Here is a 20507-nt window from a genome sequence, read left to right on the forward strand (position 1 = left end):
ATAGCTTTGCAAGCATCACGAGCATCTATCGGCATCAAAAGTTGAACAATGTTCAACTTTTGAGGCTCGATGCTTGGCATCAGCCAATGAAATCCCGTTTATGCAAATCCCGCCAGTGCAAGCGCAGCCAATCAAACCGCGTGCAAGCTGGGAGAGCCAGACCGCAGTTCATTTCCTCATATTCCAAACGAGATATTACGGTAGCAAATCACCCGGTTCTTTACGACCAGAACTATTTACCGGGATACAAACCGGAGGAACCAGGCATGGAGGGAGGTGGCAGAGACAGTGGGTGAAACTGGTCGTTTTTTCGCCTGTTTGGAGAGTTTATATCTAGTTTACTTCGTTTTAACATTGCTATTGCTTTGTATGTCGGGGGCGGGAGATTCATGTGATTGGTTGCTCGCAAAAAATCGCCAAGCTTCAGACACGCCCAGCTCCAAGATTTTTTCATGCCTGTAGTGTAGACGGGCCGTTATGGTATTGAAATTGAGCAACTATTAGTCGAACCGCATAATCCTGCTTTATCCGACCATTTCTTAGTAACTTTTGAAGTACTGTTACTAGACTACAAAGCATTAGTCAAAAGCTCCTGCAGCAGAAACCTATCTGTTAGTGCTATAGCCAAATTTAAGGAAGAGATTCCACCAATACTTAACTCGATAGCATATCTGCATGTAGGGGAGGAAACTTATACAAAATGTACACCACCCCAAATTGATCATGTTGTTGATAGTGCTACAGATGCGCTGCGAATAAAATGAGACTCTGTTGCTCCTTTGAAAAAGAAGAAAATAAAACAACATAGATTAGCTCCATGGCATAATGCCGAAACCCGCAAAATAAAGCAAAAGTCGAGACAACTTGAAAGGATATGGCGTTCCACTAAACTTGAAGAATCTCGTTTAATTTGGCATATTACACTCAATGAATATAAGAAAGCACTGCGTAAAGCGAGAGCAGCCTACTACTCTTCATTAATAGATGAGAATAAGAATAATGCAAGATTTCTTTTCAGCACTGTAGCCAGGCTGACAGAGAGCCACAGCTCCACTGAGCCTTCTATTCCCATAGCACTCAGTAGTAATGATTTTATGTGCTTTTTTAACGATAAAATTGTTACTCTTAGAAACAAAATCAATGACCTCTTGCCTTTGACCAGTATAGTGTTATCAACAGCTCCCGGAAACGTAAGTTCTAATATTACACTAGATAGTAAACTAGAATGCTTTTCAGCCATAAACCTTGAACAATTAAATTCAATGATTCTCTCTTCTAAACCATCAACGTGTATCTTAGACCCGATTCCAACTAAGCTGTTAAAAGAAGTTTTTCCATTAATTAGCACCTCTTTATTAAATATTATGAATATGTCTTTATTATCAGGCTATGTTCCACAATCATTCAAAGTAGCAGTGATAAAACCGCTTCTTAAAAAGCACAACCTCGATCCAGAGGTTTTAGCCAACTATAGACCTATTTCTAATCTTCCGTTCCTCTCAAAGATTCTTGAGAAAGCAGTCGCAAAACAGCTGTGTGATTACTTAAAAAACTATGATTTATTTGAAGATTTTCAGTCTGGCTTTAGAACACAACATAGCACAGAGACAGCTCTGGTTAAAGTCACAAATGACATTCTAATAGCCTCTGACAAGGGACTTGTCTCTATTCTTGTCTTGCTCGATCTTAGTGCTGCATTTGATACTATCGACCATGATATCCTATTGCAAAGACTAGAGCACTTAGTTGGCATACAGGGAACTGCATTAGGCTGGTTTAGGTCCTATCTATCTGAACGCTCTCAGTTTGTACGTGTCAACGATGAATCTTCCATGCAAACCAAAGTTAGCCATGGAGTGCCACAGGGCTCAGTGCTTGGACCTATTTTGTTCACCCTATATATGCTTCCGTTAGGCAATATTATAAGGAATCATTCTGTACATTTTCATTGTTATGCGGATGATACTCAACTATATTTATCAATCAAGCCTGATGAAATTAATCATCTAAATAAAATTCAAGACTGCCTCAAGGACTTAAAAACGTGGATGACCTTACATTTTTTGATGTTTAACACGACCAAAACTGAAGTTATTGTACTTGGCCCGAAGAATCTACGAAACAAATTATCTAAAGATATATTAACTATGGATGGAATTAATTTGGCCTCCAGTGAGACTGTAAGGAATCTTGGTGTTATATTTGATCAGGATTTATCCTTTAACGCCCACATAAAATCAATTTCAAGGACCGCCTACTTCCATCTACGTAACATTGCAAATATCAGGCATATCTTGCCTCAAAACGATGCAGAGAAACTAGTCCATGCATTTGTTACTTCAAGGCTGGATTATTGTAACTCCTTATTATCAGGGTGTACCAAGAAGTCAGTCAAGTCGCTTCAGCTGATTCAAAATGCTGCAGCTCGTGTACTAACCAGAGTTAGGAAAAGGGACCACATTACTCCTGTTCTGGCTGCCTTACACTGGCTCCCTATAGAACACAGGATAGAATTTAAAATTCTTCTTCTCGCCTACAAAGCCCTTAATGGGCAGGCGCCATCTTACCTTAAAGAACTCATTATACCCTATTGTCCTACTAGGGCATTGCGTTCCAAGAATGCAGGGTTGTTGGTTGTTCCTAGAGTCTCTAAAAGTACAATGGGAGCCAGAGCCTTTTCTTATCAAGCTCCACTTTTGTGGAATCAGCTTCCAGTTTGTGTTCGGACGGCAGACACCCTATCCGTTTTTAAGAGTGCGCTTAAGACCTTCCTTTTTGATAAAGCTTATAGTTAGGGCTGATTAGATTCAGCCCCTAGTTTTGCTGATATAGGCTTAGTTTGTCGGGGGACATCTTACTTCTTCCTTCTCTCTGTCTATACCTGTGTACTCTCAGGTTCCGATTAACCCAGCTTCCCCAAATGTCTTTCTTTTTGGTGTCTATATACGCCGGGATCCGGAGTCATGGATGATCCTGCGGTCCTGTGTCATGGATTGCGAGTCCTGGATCTTGAGTCGTGGCTGTGGTCCTGGATCATAAGTCCTGGATGGATATCCTCATGGACTCATCTTCCTATTATACACACATGCATTTCCAAACATTTGGAGTACCTATGTTGCAAATGTATTATCTTTTCAATTTACACACGGCATCTATTGCACGTCTGTCCGTCCTGGGAGAGGGATCCCCTCCTCTGTTGCTCTCCCTGAGGTTTCTCCCATTATTTCTCCCAGGGTCTAAGGACAGAGGGTCTAAGGACAGAGGGTGTCGTATTGTCATACTGATATTCTGTATAAACTGTGAAGTCCACTGAGACAAATGTAACATTTGTGATATTGGGCTATATAAATAAACATTGATTGATTGATTGATTGACTTTACCTGTCTTTGCAAGACAGTTTATGTTCTCAGGAGTGCAAACCCTTTCTTTTCCCTTTTGATTTGTAAGGTTTGTTTCTTTTTTGTTGGTTTGGCTACTCCTGTTTTTGTATATATTTGGTAAATACATTTACCAAACGCTTTCTCTGACTCAGTGTCCGTGTTCTTGGGAGTGGGAAGAGTGGGGAGAGTGCACATTGTGTGCTGCGCCTAGGTTCCCCTAGACCTGGGCGTAACACCTGGTCCGTCAGGATCTCGTCTGGTATCCCCACTCTGGAGAACAGCTGTACCAGCGCAGGCACAACCAATGGGGCAGTGATGGTACGCAGGGGAAAGGCCTCCGGAAACCGGGTGGCGTAGTCACACACGACAAGAATGTACTGGTGTCCCCCACTGCTTTTCACCAGAGGGCCGACAATGTCCATGGCAATAATGCGGAAAGGAGTAGATATGACAGGCAGAGGCTGCAGGAAAGCTCTGTCAGACTTGCGGGCGGTGCAGGTTTTCTGGCCTGTGGGGCATGTGGTGTAATATTTCTGTATATCAGTATAAATGGAGGGCCAATAAAAACGTGCGCTGACACGCAGATAGTTTTTATGGCGGCCAAGGTGCCCGGTCCATGGGATTGTGTGTGCTAGGTGCATGACAAGTGACCTACAGCTAGCTGGGACAACGAAACGTTTGTGGTCATCAGTAACTGTGTACAAAACATCCTTATCAACCATAAACATTTCCTTTCCCACACATTTTTCATTTCCCTCCTTTACCACTTTAGTGAACAAAGGTTTTAGTGTGTCATCCACTCTCTGCAACACAGCAATATCTTCTGGTACTACCCACATCTTATCCATCTGTAAACCATCTCTTTCATGAGCCGTTGTCCTTAGCTGCTTCTCAAAGCGGCTTGGCGATGTGATTTTCTTGGCCCCTTGGTGCCACCATCACACAGACTACTGTCCAAGTCTGGGAGTGGTTGGACTCCAGCTTTCGCTTGGGCTCTAGTTACCATTGGGCTAGAAACATTAACATTTACATTCCCATCTTCCCCAGAGTCAGTTTTCACAGAAAATTCTTTTTCATGCAGCAAGTCCAAGAGAACTGGTAAATCCCATCCCAGGATTGCATCAGCAGGCAAGTTCTGTACCACCCCCACACTCAACAGGTACGATTGTCCATCAATGATCACGGAAACGTCCGCTTTGGGATAGGGATGCTTATCCCCGTGAGCACACAACATGTCTGTTTGTCTTCTGTAGTCCATAGTTCCAATTGGCACAAGACTTTGCTTCACTAGAGACATGAAGCTACCAGTATCCAACATAGCAGTGACCTGCTGGCCATTAACAGTGACAGCTTTACAACGTTGAACGCGTTCCTCTTGATCCCCAATGGGCCCCAACTCTGCCCGGGATGCATAGCAAGCGCCTGTGACCTTAGCTTTGCGTAGGGGACACACAGAAGCTATGTGGCCTGGCTGCTGGCAGTAATAGCAAATGAAATCCTTACCAGCTCCCTGTTGGTTTGAGGCAGTGCTAGGATATCCTGAGAACTCTGGTCGATTCTCTCTCTTGCCGGCCTGGGCTGGAGTGCTGGTTGGGGTGTAAAAATGGTTGAGCGTGCAGGTGGTCCTCCTCTGCGGGCGTTGATGTACTGGTGCGCCAGCTTGGCAGCCGCAAGACCCTCTGTAGGCTCATGCTCTTTCACCCAGGTCCTCACCTCCGGTGGGAGTATCCGAAGCATCTGCTCCAAGATGATGGCCTCTGCAATTTCCTCCTTGGTGTGCTGCTCTGGCTGAATCCAGCACCGGTAGAGACCTTTAAGGCGATGGTAGGTCTCGATGGGGCTCTCTTCAGACGGTACCACCATGGACCGGAACTGCTGCCGATACGTCTCTGGGGAGATGTCGAACTTTGTCAGCAACGCTTCTCTCAGGTCTCTATAGCAGTAGGCTCTCTCATTGTCCATTGTAGTATAGGCCTCCAATGCCTTCCCTGATAGCAGTGGAACGAGCCGGCATGCCCACTCCCTTTCTGGCCACCTCCACATTTTGGCAATGCGCTCAAACCGCAATAAATAGTTCTCAATGTCCTCACCGCACTGGTACGGTGGGATTTTCGGCTCCGCATAATGCCTCCACTCAGGCGTTGGCTGATCAGGCTGGCTGATCAGGCTGGCTATCGGCACCTGATTGAGGCAACGGATTATCAACTGTAACAGAAGTCCGTAGGTCTCGGAGCTCTGCCAACAAGAACTCCTCTCGCCTTTGCTGCCCTGATAGAAAGTATTCCATCAGTGACAGTAGTTCTCCCCCTGGTTCACTGGTTGACCCTGAGGCCATAGGAGCTGCTGGGGGCACCCAGGACCTGTCTTCATCATCGTCCTCCGTCTCCCATGGAGACCCCCGCTCTGATTTGGCAGCCTCCTCCTCCTCTCCTCCTGCTGCCGACGCTGGGAACGCAGTCCTGTGCGCTGCTTCGCAACCCGGCCCAGCCCTTTCCGACTAGCCATCCCACTTCTGACACCATATGTGACGGGGTTCTATTCGTCCATTCGATAAATAGGCTTAGTTGGTTGTTTAAGCTCCAAAAAACTTTATTTATAACAGCCACAAAAAATATATATACTGTTCGACAAAAGGGAAAAAGTATAACTTAAATAAACAAAATCAAAGTTTACCAAATTAGGTTGTCTGTCCCTCTAAACACACCCTAGCTGTTGCCTTCACTGCAACACTCTGCCGAATGACTCTTCCAGGGCCAACACCGTCCCTTTTGAACTCATAGCCTCTCCCCACAGGCTTACCGTCAACCGGTTACACAATTATCTCAAACCCGCATTGTCAACATAAATGTAATCCCTCAAACATGAGGAAACTATTCGACCCAAACATACAGTACACAGGTTAACTACCTCTTAACACAATCATTCCCCATAATTAATAAACGCAAAATAAATAATAAATTGCCTGGTTCATGACATCCTATTTAAATAACGGAAGTGATGCGCCTCAGTCTTTTCCACATTCCCTTTTCTGGGGAGACGGCAAAACTCCGCCCGCCGCTCCGCACGTAAGTATCGTATAATATAGTTACATTTATGTTTAAATAATTGTAGACTCACAAGCGTGCACTTATGGTCGCGCTACAGAAAGGAAGGGGAAAAGGTGGACGTTTTAGTGATGATTTAACCTTATTTATTGACAAACGGAAGAGAGCAGGAAATGTTTGGTGTGTGTGTGTGTGTGTGTGTGTGTGTGTGTGTGTGTGTGTGTGTGTGTGTGTGTGTGTGTGTGTGTGTGTGTGTGTGTGTGTGTGTGTGTGTGTTTCGCCGCTGCGGCTGTCAGTGGCGGAGTCAGTCACTCTGTTGCCTCATTCACACCAACGCAACTCCGGTTCAAGCTCCGTGCTAGAGCTTTTCAGGTTCAGAACCGGTTCTTCGGTTTGGCTCCGGCTCTTTTCACACCACCCAGAGTCCGACTGGTGCTGCGTCATTGCGTCATCGTTTGCGTGCCTGCTTCATAAAGCCAAACCGTACGGAAACCCCTCACAGCTGACACCGACAACAACAACAATGGCCGATTGTGCTCCAGCATCGTCTGTGCCTCTTCGGAAGACCAGATTCCCAGTAGATAGCTGGTCTATTCAGTGGACCACTGCTGCTTGTTAAGTTTCTCCATCGTTGTGTACAAACTGAATAAAACGCCGGCTTTTTGTTGTTGTTCAGGAGTTGATCCTGCCCCTGCCCCCGCCTCGACGTAAGCGTGACGTATGTGGTGCTTTTGCTCTAGCCGGAAAAAATGTTGGTGCTTGAAACGAACCGGATTCCGGAGCTAAGAGGCTGCTCCGCTGCGGTGTGAACAGGAAAACCCGGTGCTTTTCAAGTTCCAGCTCCAAAACAGCCCTCTACACCGTTGGTGTGAATGAGGTATGTGATCCGCTCCGTCACAGTATGGAAATATGGCAGAAAAGGTGGGAGGAAGATCAGAAAGGGAGGAGATACCACAAGTTACAGAAATCAGTCATAACAAAGATCTATACAGTAAGGAACAAACAGGAGGAGATCTGTATTTCTTCAAAGACCACAAGATTCATAGGTTATAAAGTACAATTCTGGGCCATCTAAAGACTTTCCAAGTGTTGTATATATAAGACTATGGACTACGACATTTAGGTTGACTGTTTGTTGTACACGTTATTGCACACGCTGCCATGACAACACAACAACAACTAACTGTATCCGGTTCACACATCCCCAAACTCCCAGTGCCATCTTAAAGGCACAGTCACACCTGATGTGACACATACATAACACCAAGGTGTCAAAATGCTGCTGCCTGAGTACTGACTGGAAGTATTGCTGATATCATGTCATATCCTCTTAAAATACTCTGTCCAATAATATCAGTCTCAGGAAGAAAGGATTTTTAATGCTTATTAAAAATAGCAGAAAAAGATGCATTCTTGTACTCGGGAGGGGACATTGACAGAGGATTACTGGATAAGTACACAGTAAAAGTACTTCATAGTACTTGTGGGATAGTTTCACTAGTACTGATTCCAACAGTGTCAATCTCACGAAGAACTAATGGCAAAAATATTTTTTCCCCTCATCAAACTTAACAGAAGTGGCTTGATTTTGTTCTCAGGAGGGGACTTTGACAGAGGATTTCTTTTTAAAACAACACACTAAAAGTACTTCATTGTATTGTGGTAGTAGGTGTAAGACTACTGAGTCCAGCAGTATTGATATCATTAAGAACTAATGGTAAAATTGTCTTTTTATCACTCATCAAAGATAGAGTGATTATGTACTAAGGAGGGGACTCTGACAGAGGATTACTCACAAAGTACACAGTAAAAGTACTTCATTTTATTTCTGGTAGCAGTCAAACTAGTACCGAGTCCAACAGTGTCAGTTTCCTTAAGAACTTGTGGTAACAAATATTTGTATCCATGATCAAATATAGCAGGACAAAAAATGAAGAGCAGCTGATTTAAAAAAACAAACTCGAGAGGCGGGTCAGTGACCGCAGTGCAGAATCGCTGTATAGTTTAAATCTCCTAACAATGTTGTCCATTTTAGACAGAGGCTTATTATATTTACAGCCCTTAATAACATACATCTTCTGGGCTCAATATGTGTCTTGGCCATTTTCGTTATGATCGCTAAAATCACCTTGTTTATAATATTATCACAGTTCCAAGCAAACGAGTGCTTTTGTTTTGAAATAACTTCTGAGATTTTCGCCCGCCCCTCGCTCCAATGACCCTTAGACAATTTAGTAAGGTAAAAAGCAAAAAGGCCTCTCAGACGCTCTTCCGTTTACTTGTTTAATAAACAGAGTATTTGTGTTGGGTAATCAATGGTAGGGCTAACCCAGCAGTCGGCAACCCGCGGCCCTTTAAGCCCTCTGCTCTGGCTCCCTTGAGCTTAGAGCATAGGCTTCGACAAAAATAAGAAGGAAATAAAATAAAAGTATTTGTAGGACTATTTATACGGGACTACAGTAGAGTACAGTAGATCGCCCTCAGTCTACCTGGCCACTAAGGATGTAATGCATAATGTGGGCCGCTGGTGGACATTTTGGCGCTGTTCCGAGTTGTGTTCTAATCTGTCAAAGTGACGGACTGCTTTCAGATTTTTCCGTCATTGTTAGAAAAAATCCGTCATTGACGGAAAATATTCGGTTATCGCGACCTCTGCACCGGACATCACCCTTCCCCCCTCACTCCCATTGCTCCCCAGGCGCTGTACAATAGCTGCCCACTGCTCCTAGTACTAGACTCCTAGTACTAGACTCCTGGTACTAGGATGGGTTAAAAGCAGAGAACACATTTCACTGTGTGTGCTGTGTGCTCTGCATGTGTGACCATTAAAGAGGGTTTCATCCCTCCCAATTCTTCTTCTTCTTCTTCTTCTTCTTCTTCTTCTTCTTCTTCTTCTTCTTCTTCTTCTTCTTCTTCTTCTTCAACACCCATATAAAACGAAACTGTAAACAGATTTACTTTTTCTTTCAACATTTATTTGAACAGCAAGTGGAGGCAAAAGTGACTGCACTCAAAACAATAAACCTGCTAGCTAACTAGCCTAAACTCAGTAACAGCCGCGCGACCTCTGAATCAGACGTCACTTCCCCCTTTTCTATCCTACGGGTGCAGCCACTCCCCCTGAACCCCGTTTCCCTGCCAACCCCCTGCGCTCCCCTATGCAAGCCCCTCCCTCTGAACCCAGGGCTCGCTACAATACTGTATACTGCATACACAAACTATACAAAAACGCCTTTATGCTTTGGAGCTTGTTTATCCATCTGTAAGCAACTGCCAGCTAGGTCTCTCAGTCACTCACTCCTGATCGTTCACTGCGCAGTGACAGCTGCTACGGGCCTGATGTGTGAAAGTGAAACTATCTGATAGATAGAACATAGGTAGCCTATCAAAACAGCCCAGCCCAGCCCAGTGGGGTGTGGACCACACCCCTCCAGGGAGTGGCCGGAACACGTACAAATGTGGGCCGGTAGAATTTAGGCAAAAAAATAATAATGATTATTTTTATTTTTTTGGCCCTCCGGCCCACGCACAACACCGGCCCACCGGGGAAACTCCCGGTGTTCCCAATGGCCAGTCCGCCCCTGCTTTTCACAACAAGTCAGTATCCCTCCGCTTCTGAGAAAAACAGTATACAGTTGGGCTGAAAAGCAAACTGGAACAAGAAAGAAGCGGAGAAGTAACGGGGCAGAAACCCTCCTTTTTACGCAGCGGTCCAGACATAGACATCAAACGGCAAAACATATTCAGTGTGCAGTTCCTTTGGCATTAGGGCAGGGATATCTAGACACTTTCCAAGGTTTAACATAATGAATTGTGCTACTTTTAAAGCAAGCAACGATGTTTTCAAATCTGTAATCAAAGAGGTCCCTAAAAACGCTATCGACCAATCAGATTGCTTGATTTGACTTGTCAGTTTTATAAATATATTTACATTTCTTCCGTTACGAAACAAACTTACAAAGCATACGTGAAGAGCAGGTAGACCAACTGGAAAAGTAGCACCATTCAAAAGCTTTCTGATGCGGGTCTTGAAACAAAGCAGAGAAATGATGACCGTTAGTGGCCACAGGTGCGAAAGCTCTCTCCAGAGCTACTGGAAGCCCAATCTCGGGGACCGGAGAAAGTGGAGCAATATTCTCGCCACGCCAAGCAACAGCCTCGAACAACCTCAACCTATACAAATAACCACGTAAGCCATGCTACTGATGCTGGACAGTTTCTCAGTGGCTGCACAATAAACGGCAACACACACATTAATGTAAATAAACAGCCCAATAATGGATCAACGCTCTCTGTCTAATATGTTCGCTTGCTGTTAGTGTTGTTGCATAGCAACCACCTCGCACTAAGTTTCGTGCAGAAGGCAACGGAGGGACTATTTTATTTTGAACATCATTATTTACTAATAAAAACTATTTAAATTAGAGTGTGTATTTCTCTTTCATATTGCCACACTTGGTAACCGTTTTCTAAAAGCAATAGCTCACTTCAGGCCGTGATATATGCTCATTATATCATAGCTAAGGGGCGTGGTTCGGCCCGACGCGAAGCCTGTCGTGAGCTATTGCTTAAGTATAATATCAGTTAAAATAAGTGCTTCAACATAGTTAACATTGCTGGAGGTATACACACATATTGATAGATGTCTTGTAATGCACTTTGAGGAACCTGCGATCAAAGTCTTTCATTCATTGCATAAATACACCATAGTTGTGTATATGATAGGTCAATAAACCTTAGAAAATCTTGAAATCTTGAAAGGGATGTGCAAAATAGTCATTATATACAGTCTTTAATGAACTATTAGTAGAGAATAACGAGTAATGAATATACTTTATAGGGATCCTATTAATATCTAATAATAAAATTCAATAACGTGCTTTAACCACTAGGTGTGCCTTTATATCAGCTGTGCACCGTTATGGTGTAAATATAACCTATCTACCAATTGGATCAAATATAAAAGTCAGCCGAATTAGTGTTGATACTGCGAGGAGACGTATTGTGTTAAAAGAAATGTAAGATGTTGTTTAATTGCTGATATATTTATGATCCACGTCACGTTTTCAGTTTTGGCGGCATTTCTTCCTGTTTGTCTAGAAGTCTTCTCATCAGGGCTCTATTTTTGTAGAAGTACTACGTCCCAAGTTGTGGACCAACGTAGTTATTACACGTTTAGATGTGAGACTGGGTTGCAACACCATATGTGGTCAATTGTGCAGCTGATATAACACAACACAATAGTTTTATTTCATTTAACTGGTGGATAGAGTTGCTGCGGGGGGGTTGAGACACACAGGCAGCAGTGGAGACGATGCACACAGCTGATCGACAGCTGGAACACAAACCACCAAATAAAGATTAATAATTCAGATCCAGTCGTCATGACCACTCCGGAGGGACTCCTCGATCATTTCTTACAGTTTCTCATCAAGGGGGGGTCTCTTGTCCCCGGCACAATCACACTGACACACTGCCTGAGGAAGGCTGTGTGTATTTTGTCATTAACTTTTTTTTGGACCAATTATTTATTTATTTTGGTGACGATCCGACCTCCATGCTGCTACTCTGGTTCAAACTGCATCCACCAAACAATACGATTTATCTCCACCTCCCCAAAATAACCAAAATCTGACACGGTGTGAGATGACTTTTTTAGCTGTTCTGTCGTCATTTCCTGCGATCTTCTCCATGCAGTCAGTCAGAATGAATGAATTAATGAAAGGGCGTTTCTTTGACTATTTATAGGCAAATATGGGCGTTACGTGAAACCCGCAAAAGCGGCACCGCATTTCGAGTTGATTGTGATTTATTAAGGGCAACCGGAGCGTAGGACGTGTGTGAACAGTGTTTTATCAATCGGAATATTTCTGTGCGTAATTATTTTTCTTTGTCCTACGTACGCCACCTTCCCACGTGAATCCTACGCAAAGCTTTATAAATCACGGCTCCTGATCATAACCATTAGTATATTGTTCTGAAAAGTAGTTTTAGTTTAGATGAAGCTGCTCAGTATCTCAGCTCATCATTCCAGCTATTCCACAGATCAACACCTTTCTCTGTTATGCAGTGAAGTTTGGAATTTGTACGTATATGTGTTTTTTGAATATGCAGTTTCCTCTCAGCACGTTGGTTTTCTCTGAGTGAACAGTCCCTGGATACCATGAGGCCGTTGTTGATTTGTGGCTTTGAACATCATTTGGAGAGTTTTATAGTCAACCAGGTCTTGTAGTTTCAGTGTTTTTAGATTGATAAATAATCCATTTGTTGGCTCTCTGTTTTCTGAAGCTACACGATGCTTTTACTGACTGAATAGTTCAAACTGAAGATGCTGTGATTTGATGACTCCACTATTCCTAAAATAAATATTCTGGATGTTTTTCTTCAAAACTCATCCTGAAATATTTGTGATATTTGTAAACGTTGTGATCTTGAGTTGAATCAGTTTCTGTGGGTTTGATTGGTCTGGCTGCACATCATGAGTTTGTGTAGATGGAGCAGAGTTTCAGATGTGAAGTCACCTCTTTATTATTGAAGGAGAAGCACGTTGTCTTTAATATTAATGAGAGATCTTTGCACTGTTTGTCTCTTACACTTTTTACCTGTTTGGAGTTTCCACTTTCTAACCTTCTTCATCTCTGAACAGATTATTAAACCTGGAGTTATTTCAATCAGGAACATTGTTTTCTAAACTTACATCATGTTTTCTTTATTCAGACTGATGCACTGCAGTTTGTCAGAGATCAGCTGTTCTGCTCTGGCCTCAGCTCTGAAGTGCAACCCCTCCCATCTGAGAGATCTGGATCTGAGAAGTAACGATCTGCAGGATTCAGGAGTGGAGCTGCTGAGTGATCTTCTGGAGAGTCCAGACTGCAGACTGAATGCTCTCAGGTCAGTTCTCCATCTTTCACTTCTGTGCTGAGATGAAGAGAGTTGTGTTGACTCTGAGCTGCAGACATCAAGCTGATATCACTCTGATCCTCACTGAGTAGCTTAAAGGTCCCATGTCATGGCCATTTCCACTGATGATAATTCCATTGTTGAGGTCTACTAGAATAGATTTAAATTGTTCAATTTTCCAAACTCACATTGGTTTCTCAAACAGCATCTCTGTATAGTATGTGTATTCACTCTCTCTCCTACACGGCTTGTTGGAGCTCCTGCCCCCGCCCCCCCTCCCTGTGAGCCCAGTGTGCTCTGATTGGTCGAGAAGCTGACAGGCTCGTTGCTGCTCGCACACACACACACACACACTGCTGCAGGTGCAGACAGGCTTGGCGATACAGCGAGACAGCGCGAAACTCATCCTGAGCTCACACAAACACTCACAGCCGAAGTAAAAACAATAAGTGTGCAGTGTGAGAAAAAGTACACGTCCCACCGTCCGGGACGTGTTATTTACAATATCGGACAAGTAGATATTTCAATTGACTTGTCCGGCGGACAAGTGACGTTTTTCGCCCTGATTTATTGATAAATTCAGTTTACAAAAGGCAGAACTCATTCGCAAATTGTCAGTGTCCGCCATTGTTCGTTTAGAAATGTTAGTTTCGGTTCTGCTTGTCGATTCCTAAGGAAATGCATCTCGCCGCTTTCTGTACAGACGGGGGCGGGGCGGGGCAGCGCTGGAAGTGTAGCACAGTGGCAGGGTTGGGAAGCAAAACTCTGTTCCGAGTAGGAACAAATAACAATTGTCCGGTACCGGGATTAATAAGAGTTGTGAGGACAGGAGGCGAGGCCGAGCCCCGCGGACCACAGCTCTCTCTCTATGCTCCGGATCAGCTGTTCGCTGCATGGTGCAGCTCAGCGTCTCTCTCTCTTTCTACACACAGCGGATCCGCTGCCCGTTTAACAGCCTCATCTTTTTCAAACTTTCTTATGTTCTTTCTCTGACACGTAATGAAGGTTATTAAGCGTTTTAGCTCATGTGTTGTTAATATTGACCGCCATTTCCTTTATGAAGTGAAGCAGCCTCCCTGTGTCCTCGCGCTGTCCTCACATCCCCGGACCCCAAGACTCGGAGGAGCACAGGGATGTCAGTGTTGTTTATGAAGCAGGGTATAGAAACTACATTATTGAAATGAAAATACTTTTTATTTACTTTTACAAACAGTGAGCAGCTGGAGCATGTAATACACATGCGTAAGGACATGTGTAAGCGTGCAAGCGTCTTTGAGTTGTAGAAAAGCGAATAATGAATTATTACTTATTATTATAAGCTATTATTATTAGCCTATTATCATTATATTTAAGGCCTAGCGCTTTTCTACATAGGCAGGTATCAGGCAGGTTGCAGTGTAACATCAGAGGAGACTGGGCCAATTGTCCATTCTCAAACTGCACCACTTAGAACTAACTAAACAATGCAGAGATTATTTTTATATAATTGTATTCAATAACCATAATAAATTAGACAGTATGAAGTGATTTGTAAATAGGAATACAGATTTGACTTAATGTTTTCATAAATATATTTTTCTCCCACTTTATCATGGGACTTATTTTTACCCTCTCAAAGAACCGAAAATAACCAGAATCGAAAAGCAGAACCGGAATTGTTCGAATCCAAACGATACCCAACCCTATGTGTGAAAATGTAAAATATGATGGCGAAGAAGAAGATTCCAGTGGCCCCAATTTTTGTCCATTCTGGACAAGTGAAAAATGTATTCGGACAAGTAAATTGCCAAACTCACTTGTCCATGGACAAGTACTCTCTAAAAACTTTTTCTCACACTGGTGTGGCTTGATGTTGAGTAAGTAAAGGATTTATAACGCTGTGAGAATGGGTCTGCGGAGAGCATTTCTCCGCGATCCCAACGTAGTAGCCCGAAAAACGTTTACCGATTTAAACAGTTGTGGTGGATACCTTGTTTGTTTTAAACATCATAAATACACAAACAACAATGAATACTTACAGGTTGTTTACCCGAATCTCCCGCTGGTCCAAACAAAGTGGGAACAGCATCGTTTTTCAGTGCCCTACGCTGTACATATCCGGCATGAATCGCTGAAAGGTTTGGGAAGCTTTGTTTCGTGAAAGGCTGGCAGAGGGTGTGGCCTCTGGGTATCCCCACGTCAGAGTACCCAGGAAGTAAACAATGGAAAATGAGAAATCTCCAACGAGGCGCTCTGGGGCAGCATACACAGGCATTTTCTGTGTTAGAGTTTTACTCGCTACAGCAGCCAACCCCAATTAGCGGCCCGCGGGCCGGAGGCAAATGCATGGCCCGCGCTGATCTACTGGCATTCACTTGTTATAACATAAAAACATAAAATAAAATGTCTGCGGTTTCGCTTCATTTTGACCTCCGTCGACACTCTTAAACCTGACCCATGACCTTATCGCATGCATATGCAAGACGTGCTTCGCGCGCTTGACTTACTCGTCACCACCTGGAATAGCGGCAAACACATTTAAACAATAGCTCGCCAGCTAGCCGCCTGTCATCCCAGTCCATCCATTGACCAACATGACACTAACGGGCCGTGGATAACTCAAACCCAGGATGGAATTCGCTAAGAAGAGGAAGGTAGACCAGGAGAACCGTCAGTTCAAAACTGACTGGACTGAGAAGTATTGTTTTTTTTTACCGGACCACACCAATGCTAAACCGACTTCTTTGATTTGCATGCAGAATGTAGCTGTTATCAAATCAGACGACCTGAAGCGGCACTTCACCTCTATTCATGCTGCCAGTTTTAATGCTAACTATCCAGAGAAATCCGACCAGCGCACACAAAAGATAGCAGGTTTGCTTGCATCATACAAGCACTCTGTTTCCACAATGTCTAAAACAACATCGGCACAAGAGAGCGCATCAGCTGCCTCATTGCACGTCTCTTGGACGCTTGCTAGAGCCAAGAAGCCGTTTGCTGATGCTGAGTTAATTAAACGGTGTGCGATAGACATGGCTCGTGAAGTTTTAAATCATGATGAAAAACAACAAAAAAAGGTTGTAGAGCTATTAAAGCAGGAGCCGCTGTCGGCTAACACGGCAACCAGAAGAGTAGAGGTTTTAGCGGAGGAGTGTTTTTCCAGTCTACTCACGGATTTGAAGAAAACAGAGGCTACAGTATATCCTTAGCCATAGACTCATCCTGTGACCGAACCAACATGGAACAGCTGTCTGTGTTCGTACGATTTTTTGATGGGAAGATATTCCGGGAAGAGCTGCTGTGTTTGCTTACTCTGCCCGGGCACACGACCGGGGAAATAATCTTCCACGAGCTGACACAGTTCTTCGAAAAGAATGGTTTGAATGTGAGTCAAATCGTCTCTCTTGTAACTGACGGGGCTCCGTCGATGGTTGGAAAGCACAAAGGCTTGGTAAGCAGGCTTTCCGCCGTTAACCCGGCGCTTCTGACATTTCACTGCATCATTCACAAATCAGTGTTGTGCGCAAAACTCTGTGGAAAAATGAAAGAACCGATGGATACTGTGACGAGACTGGTTAACTTTGTGCGTGAGAGCTCTAGTCTGCAGCATCGCCTTTTTAGATCGTTGCTAGAGGAAATGTCATCTGAACACAAGGATCTCTTACTACACAACGATGTTCGCTGGCTGAGCAAGGGCCGTGTGTTGGAGAGGGTGTGCGACCTGTGTGATGAACTGGTGTCGTTCTTATCAAGCCTGCAGAGCCAAAAAGCCCATGAGTCTTTGAGCTTTTTAACTGACACCAAGGTGATAGCAGATGTTCATTTTTTGTGTGACATCATGTCTCATCTAAATCACCTTAACAGTCCATGGATACCATGAGGCCGTTGTTGATTTGTGGCTTTGAACATAATTTGGAGAGTTTTATAGTCAACCAGGTCTTGTAGTTTTAGTGTTTTTAGATTGATAAATAATCCATTTGTTGGCTCTGTTACGGTCACTGTTTAGATCGCGGAAAGAGGTAGGACCCAAAATGCAGACTACAAAAAGATAAAGATCTATAAACAAAAGCAAGCTTTATTCTTAAAAAAGCTGATCAACGGTGGGTTCCGGTGACGTCATCGCCCTGAATGGCAGCCTAAGATAGCAGCTCCTCCAAAGTAATAGCTAATTAACCCCGTAAGGTGGTCAAATAAAACAAACTCTGAGAATAAGCGACTTGGCAGTGGGGCAACAATGGGAAGAAGGGATGGAAAAAATAAAAATGCCGACGGACAACCTGGAAATGAAGAAAACACGGATAACGGCTCACCTACGCAGACTGTACAAGATGGCGAAGCTAGCGCTAGCTCATTGGGCATAGCCAAAGTTTTGGAGGAGATACAGGACTTTCGAAAGGACACGAAACAACAACTAAGCGATATTAAGGCTGAGCTTACCAACGTTAATACAAAAATAGCCGAGGCAGAGACACGAATTGAAAAGATGGAAGACCGTGTTCAAAACATGGAGCAGGTGCTAGCTAAGATGATGAAAGTTCTGACTCAGCAAGAAAGCAAACTACTCGACCAAGAAGGGAGATCTAGACGGGAGAATTTAAGGATATATAATGTCCCCGAAGGTGAGGAGGGAACGTCTATGGTGGACTTTGTGGACAAATTACTACGGGACACCCTTGACCTCCCCCCCGCTACAGAGCTCCACATCGAGAGGGCGCACCGGTCGCTCGTCCCAAAGCCCTCCGGGGGACCAGGAGACAAACCAAGGTCAATAATAATCAGATTTAACCGCTACAAAGTGAAAGAAGAGATTTTGCGCAGGGCCTGGGGAAAGAAACAGGTGTTTTTAAACGGAAGAATTATATACTTTGATAAAGACCAGCCCCCTGCAGTCCTGCAGAAGCGAAAGGAATACTCCGAAGCGAAACGGGTGTTAAAGCAGAACAAGATCCGCTTCCAGACTCCGTTCCCCGCCAAGCTGCGAGTATACTATGAGGATGGGACCCGGCTGTACCAGACGGTGGACGAGGCTACAACGGACATGAATACAAGAGGTCTGCCCGTCAAAGTGAGAGACTATAAGGGACTATACTCATTATTCCGCCCCTCACTCTTCATACACGTGAATAGATTATTTCATAACATTTGGTAAAGATAAAATAAACACGTGTGGAATTGCATCAATAGATTTAAGTGACCATGCATCCATATATCTGACAGTTGATCTGGACCTAAGACCAAAGAACAATCTATGGAAACTAAATTCAAGTTTACTCAATGATCCCTATGTTAGAGAACAAATTAAGAAGGAGATAGGCCTTTACCTGGAGTTCAATGATAATGGAGAGGTTTCCCCTCCCATTTTGTGGGATGCTTTAAAGGCTGTTCTCAGAGGGAAAATTATAGCACTGTCCTCATACAAAAAAAAAAAAAAGGAATAAAGAACAAGAGGATTTACAAAATAAATTGAAGGAACTAGAAAGAAAACACAAAATAAGACAGACTCGGGATGCATTGCAGGACATTAAGAAAATAAGGAACGAAATTAAGAATTTGGCTACACAACAAATTGAGAAAAAACGAATGCTTCTTAAACAGAGGTACTATGAAAGCGGGACTAAAGCTATGAAAGTACTGGCATGGAAACTGAAAAAAAAGATAGCAGAGAATACAATCCACAAAATCAGGGATCCAAGAACCAAAATAATAAAAACTAAATTAAGTGATATCCAGGAAGCTTTTGGAGCATTCTACAAAAAATTGTACTCTGGAGTTCCAGGGGGCAGCCTTACTCAAATTGACACTTTCTTAAGCTCTATAGATCTGCCGACCCTAAATGAAGAACAAAATAAAATGATGACTATCGACATAACTGAAGGTGAATTAAAAATTGCAATAAGTAAACTCAAACTAAGCAAGTCACCAGGATCTGATGTCTATACGGCAGAATGGTATAAGGAATTTAAGGGCGAGTTAACACCGATTATACTCTCAACACTCAATTGGGTCAATTGGGTCTTAAAAAAGGCCCAAACCTAACCCAGCTGGAACGAAGCGATAATATCTGCAATATCAAAAGAAGGAAAGGATAAAATGGAGTCTGGATCATTCAGACCAATATCTGTTCTTAATGTGGATTACAGGCTTTTTACTTCCATCATGGCCAGACGATTAGAACAATTCCTGCCTAAATTGATCCACAATGACCAGACAGGTTTTATTCGACAACGTCAAACACAAGACAACATACAAAGGACACTACATGTCATAGACCACATTCAAAGAAGTAAAATTGAGGCAATGGTGATAAGCGTGGATGCTGAAAAGGCTTTTGACTCAGTAAATTGAGATTTTCTCTATCGAGTTCTACATAGATTTGGTATACATGACACAATTATTAAAACTATACAGGCATTATACAACAAGCCCACTGCTAGAATTAAAGTAAATGGATATTTGTCAAATAGCATTACCCTCGAAAGAGGCTCGAGACAAGGTTGTGCATGGTCACCGCTACTCTTCGCACTATACTTGGAACCATGGGCTCAATATATAAGACAAAATGAAGAGATTAGGGGAATTACTAATCACGGGCGGGAACACAAGCTGGCTTGCTACGCGGAAGACATTTTGTTTTTTTTGGCTTAACCAACAAACTCTCTCCCTAAATTGATACAATCACTTGAAAAATATGGTCGACTGTCAGGATACAAGGTCAATATTGCTAAAACACAATTGCTTACTTACAACTACAGCCCACCAGGTGAAATTAGAAATAGATACCCTTTGGCATGGCACACAGAGCATTTCAAATATTTAGGCATTATAATACCAAAGGATCTTTCAGAACTATCAGAATGCAATTACTCACCTTTAAACAAAAAAGATTAAGGAGGACATAGATAGATGGAACCTAATCCCTTTCTTTAGTTTCAGCTCAAGAATTGAATCCATCAAAATGAACCTACTGCCAAGACTACTTTATTTGTTCCAGACCTTACCAATAGAGATTAACCAAAAACAATTTAACGAGTGGGACAGAATAATATCAAGGGATATATGGCAGGCTAAAAGACCTAGAATTAGTTTTAAAACTTTACAATTATCAAAAGAAAAGGGGGGGTGGGCTCTACCTTCCCTTAAAGAGTATTACCGGGAAGCACAGCTGAGGCCCATGGTATGCTGGTGCAATCCATCGTATGATGC

The 20507-nt window shown here is 43.2% G+C and overlaps 1 protein-coding gene across 1 annotated transcript in view; it reads left to right on the forward strand.

Moving 5' to 3' along the window:
* The window catches only part of LOC307017500 (NACHT, LRR and PYD domains-containing protein 12-like), a 61806-nt gene that overhangs the window by 17251 nt on the left and 24048 nt on the right, over nt 1-20507 (forward strand). Inside the window, exon 8 of the mRNA XM_079694853.1 lies at nt 13143-13316. Coding sequence (XP_079550979.1) covers nt 13143-13316 — 174 coding nt within the window. The remainder of the gene's footprint in view (nt 1-13142; nt 13317-20507) is intronic.

The sequence above is a fragment of the Notothenia rossii genome (genome assembly GCF_949606895.1).
Source record: "Notothenia rossii genome assembly, contig: SUPER_8_unloc_1, whole genome shotgun sequence".
NCBI lineage: Eukaryota > Metazoa > Chordata > Actinopteri > Perciformes > Nototheniidae > Notothenia > Notothenia rossii.